Here is a 3,410-nt window from a genome sequence, read left to right as displayed (position 1 = left end):
AATATAAACCCCTTGACTAAAACTGGTCGACAACCAAACGTTACAGCGACTCGTGTGTTTCGTTATCATTTCTATTTCCGACACCCATTTAGGCTTTTTTTTCTTTCTGAAACTTTTTTCTGTTTTTTTTTTTTTTAAACATAATGCGGAATTTATTGAAAATAAATAATTGTTGGCAACTGCAATAGGCAATTTTGGATAAAATAGTTGAAAAAAGCAACCTTTAATGAAAATAGCGTTTATTATACATCAGTTACTAAATGAATAAACTAAATGATCTTTCTTTAAATTAATAACTTCCAAAAAACGTTTAATATACAAAACTGTACAGTTATAAAGTTGGCAGAAATAGGCAGGTCCTCAGTGTCGAGTTCTTTTTTTTTTTCTTTTTTTTTTTCTTTTTTTTAGCGCTTACTGAAAAATACTTGAAAAATATAAATGTCGAAAGGAAAAAAATCTGAAGGCCGGGGAGGGAGAGGGGCTGTGCGGGGGGAGCCCGGCCCGGTCCTGCCCGGTGGCCCCGAGTGCAGAGGGTGAACTTGACCGTGAGCACACGCAGCAATTCCCCTTCGTGCGTGGGTACGGGGGCATCGGCCACCCCCGTGTCCAGCACATCCACGACCGGGCCAGGGGAGGGGTGGTTACAGCTCAGCACTTCCCTGTGCCGAAAAAATGGTTATGGTTCTAGCATTTTAGTGACTTTTTCTTTGTTTTGTTTTTCTCCCTGTTCGTTTTTTTTTTTTTTTTTTTTTTTTTTTTTTTCAGAAAAGCTTTTCAACAAATCCAGCATCTTCCTGTGACGCGGAATAAACTCAGCGTGAACCAAATGCGGGCGTTTTCTGTCCCCCCCTCCCTCTTTTCCCTCCCCCAGAAATTCATGAAACACCTCATTCCTCTTCACTATAGAAACAAAATAACAGAGAAACTGATTTCCGAAGCCAAAGCGCAGAAGTATAAAGGTGTTTTACTACAGACCTCTCAGTCTGGCGCTGATAAAAAAGCCCAACTCGTCTTCGGAAAGAAAAGGACTGGCCAATGCCACCGTTTTGTTTGTGAAGCTTAATTTCGGATAAATCTCTTATAAATAACGTATTTTTTTTTTCTCCTTGGGAAGAGAGCAGGGGGGGAGGCCAGGATTGTAACCCGACCGTTTTACGGTGTTGGGAAGTTCTTGAAAACGAAAAGCTGCAACAAATAAGCCTGTTCTTCACAACCGTGCGTGCGGCAGCCGGGTGCGCAGGGCTGCGCGGGGCTCCGCGGGCGCGGAGGGGATGCCCGTGTCCTCGGAGGGGGCAGCGGAGGGAGGACGGGCCGCCCGGCCCCGCCGGGTGACATTGCCGGTGCTCGGGGAAGGGAGAAACGTTTTGACTGGTCAATTCGGTACAAATTAGGTCACAAATATTGTGTACAGTTTGTAGTAAAACACCTCAGACATTTAAAAACGCTATATAAGTCTTTAAAAATGCAAAACTAGTCTATTGTAAAACAGATTCACCTGAAATACAGCTGATATAACCAAGGCGCTGGAAGGTTATTCATAGGCACACGTCTGTCTTTCCTTTTCTGTCGTTTGTTTTTTTTTTTTTTTTTTTTAATTTTTTTTTCATTTTTCCGTGGGTTTTTCTTTTTTTTTTTTCCTTCGTCCTAGCGGAGACCAAAAACAAACCTTGTCTGCGAGTAAACACCGTGTACTGATCAGCGGAAAGGTCGGAGAGAGGAGGAAGAAAAACAATATTGCCCAGGCGGCGAGCGGGGGAGCGCCCCGCTCCGCATCTCCCGCCTCTCGGAAACCATCAGTTAAAGCCCCGGCGGAAAATCCGCGCTGCCCGCAGTCCTGCCTGCCCCGCCGGCCCCCGGTCAGAGGTCGTGGCAGGCCGTGTCCGTTTTCACGCCGTGGGAATACACCTCGTGTTGCGGCTGCTCTCCCGGCGGGGTCATTCGCTTCTCCTTCTGCCGCCGGTTGCAGAACCAGACCCGCACCACCTCCTTCTCCAGCTGCAGGCTGTCTGCCAGCGAGGAGATCTCCTGGGCGGCCGGCTTGGGACACTTGAGAAAGTGCGTTTCCAACACGCCCTTGACACTCACCTCGATGGACGTTCGCTTCTTCCTCTTCCTCCCCTGCGCCGCGATCTTGTCGATGCTGGTGGGGCTGCCGGTGGAGGAATCGGCCTCCTCCAGCCACTTGTTCAGCAGCGGCTTCAGCTTGCACATGTTCTTGAAGCTGAGCTGCAGGGCCTCGAAGCGGCAGATGGTGGTTTGCGAGAAGACGTTGCCGTAGAGGGTCCCCAGGGCCAAGCCCACGTCGGCCTGGGTAAAGCCCAGCTTGATGCGCCGCTGCTTGAACTGCTTGGCGAACTGCTCCAGCTCGTCCGAGGTCGGCGTCTCCTCGTCCGAGTGGTCCTGGCAGTGGTGCCCGCCCAGCTCGCCGTGCTCCCCGCCGCCCTCTCCCCGCAGCCCCGGGTGCAAGCCCTGCGCGGCGGCGGGCGGCGGGGTCAGCCCGCCGTGCTCCAGCATGCCGCCCACCGCGAACCCCGCCTGCGAGTAGACGTTGAGGGGCTGCCCGGCGGCAGCGGCGGCGGGGGGGGGCAGCGAGGCGCTGTGGGCCGGGCTGGCCCCCCAGGCGCTGGGGTGGTTGGCGTGGGGCGAGTGGTGGGAGACGTGGGGCGAGCGGTGGTGGATGATGGCGCCCAGCTGCAGGTCCTCTCGGCCGGGCTTCACGTCGGGCTGCTCCAGCGGGCCGCCGGCCAGCGCCGAGGGCCAGGGCCCGCCGTCGCTCAGGCTGGTGACCCAGTGGTGCCCCAGCGGGTGCCCATTGCCGGGGACGCCCTGCAGGTACTCGCTCTGCAGCAGCTTCTGCGGGTTGCGGAACGGGCTCCCCTGCTGCATGCCCGCGCCGTCCGCATGGGCGAGCGAGCCGGAGCCGAGGAGGCTGTAGGGGTTGGAGGCGGCTGTGGCCATGGCCGCCGCGCAGCCCCCACGAGTTATACTGTGGCGGCGCCGCCGCTTCAGCCTTTGACATCCACCGGCACGGCGGCCCGAGCAGCGGCCGACCCCCGACTGGCAGGCGCACCGCCCAATAGGGGCGGGCGGCCGGCGGGGCCGCGCCGCGCGGTCCAATGGGAGAGAGGAGGGGGCCGGCCGCGGCGGGGAGGGCGGGGCGAGGGCGCCGGGCGCCGCGCGGGGCCCGAGGCAGGAAGTGAATCAATCCGCCGACACCGGGGCCGGGCGCGAGGCAGCTCCGCCACTTAACTCCTTCCGCGCCAGGCGGGGGGGGGCGGGACGCGGGGCACGGCTTAAATGGGGAGCGATTAGCGCCGGGCGAGCGCACGGCAGAAGTTAAACGCCGGCGCCCCGGCGGCAGCTCTGCGGGACCACCCCGGCGCAGCCCAGCCCAGCCCCGGCCTCTCGCC

The 3,410-nt window shown here is 57.2% G+C and overlaps 1 protein-coding gene across 1 annotated transcript; it reads right to left on the bottom strand.

Moving 5' to 3' along the window:
* Positions 1–222: 222 nt before the first annotated feature.
* POU3F4 (POU class 3 homeobox 4) lies at positions 223–3,041 on the bottom strand. Its single transcript, XM_065846562.2, has one exon. It carries the CDS (start codon positions 2,956–2,958, stop codon positions 1,858–1,860), a length of 1,101 nt encoding a protein of 366 aa, XP_065702634.1. The 5' UTR covers positions 2,959–3,041; the 3' UTR covers positions 223–1,857.
* Between the last annotated feature and the right edge of the window lie 369 nt (positions 3,042–3,410).

This window comes from Patagioenas fasciata, chromosome 11, assembly GCF_037038585.1.
Source record: "Patagioenas fasciata isolate bPatFas1 chromosome 11, bPatFas1.hap1, whole genome shotgun sequence".
NCBI lineage: Eukaryota > Metazoa > Chordata > Aves > Columbiformes > Columbidae > Patagioenas > Patagioenas fasciata.
The sequence above is the reverse complement of the archived record's forward strand: the minus strand, read 5'-3'. Positions and strand labels throughout refer to the sequence as shown.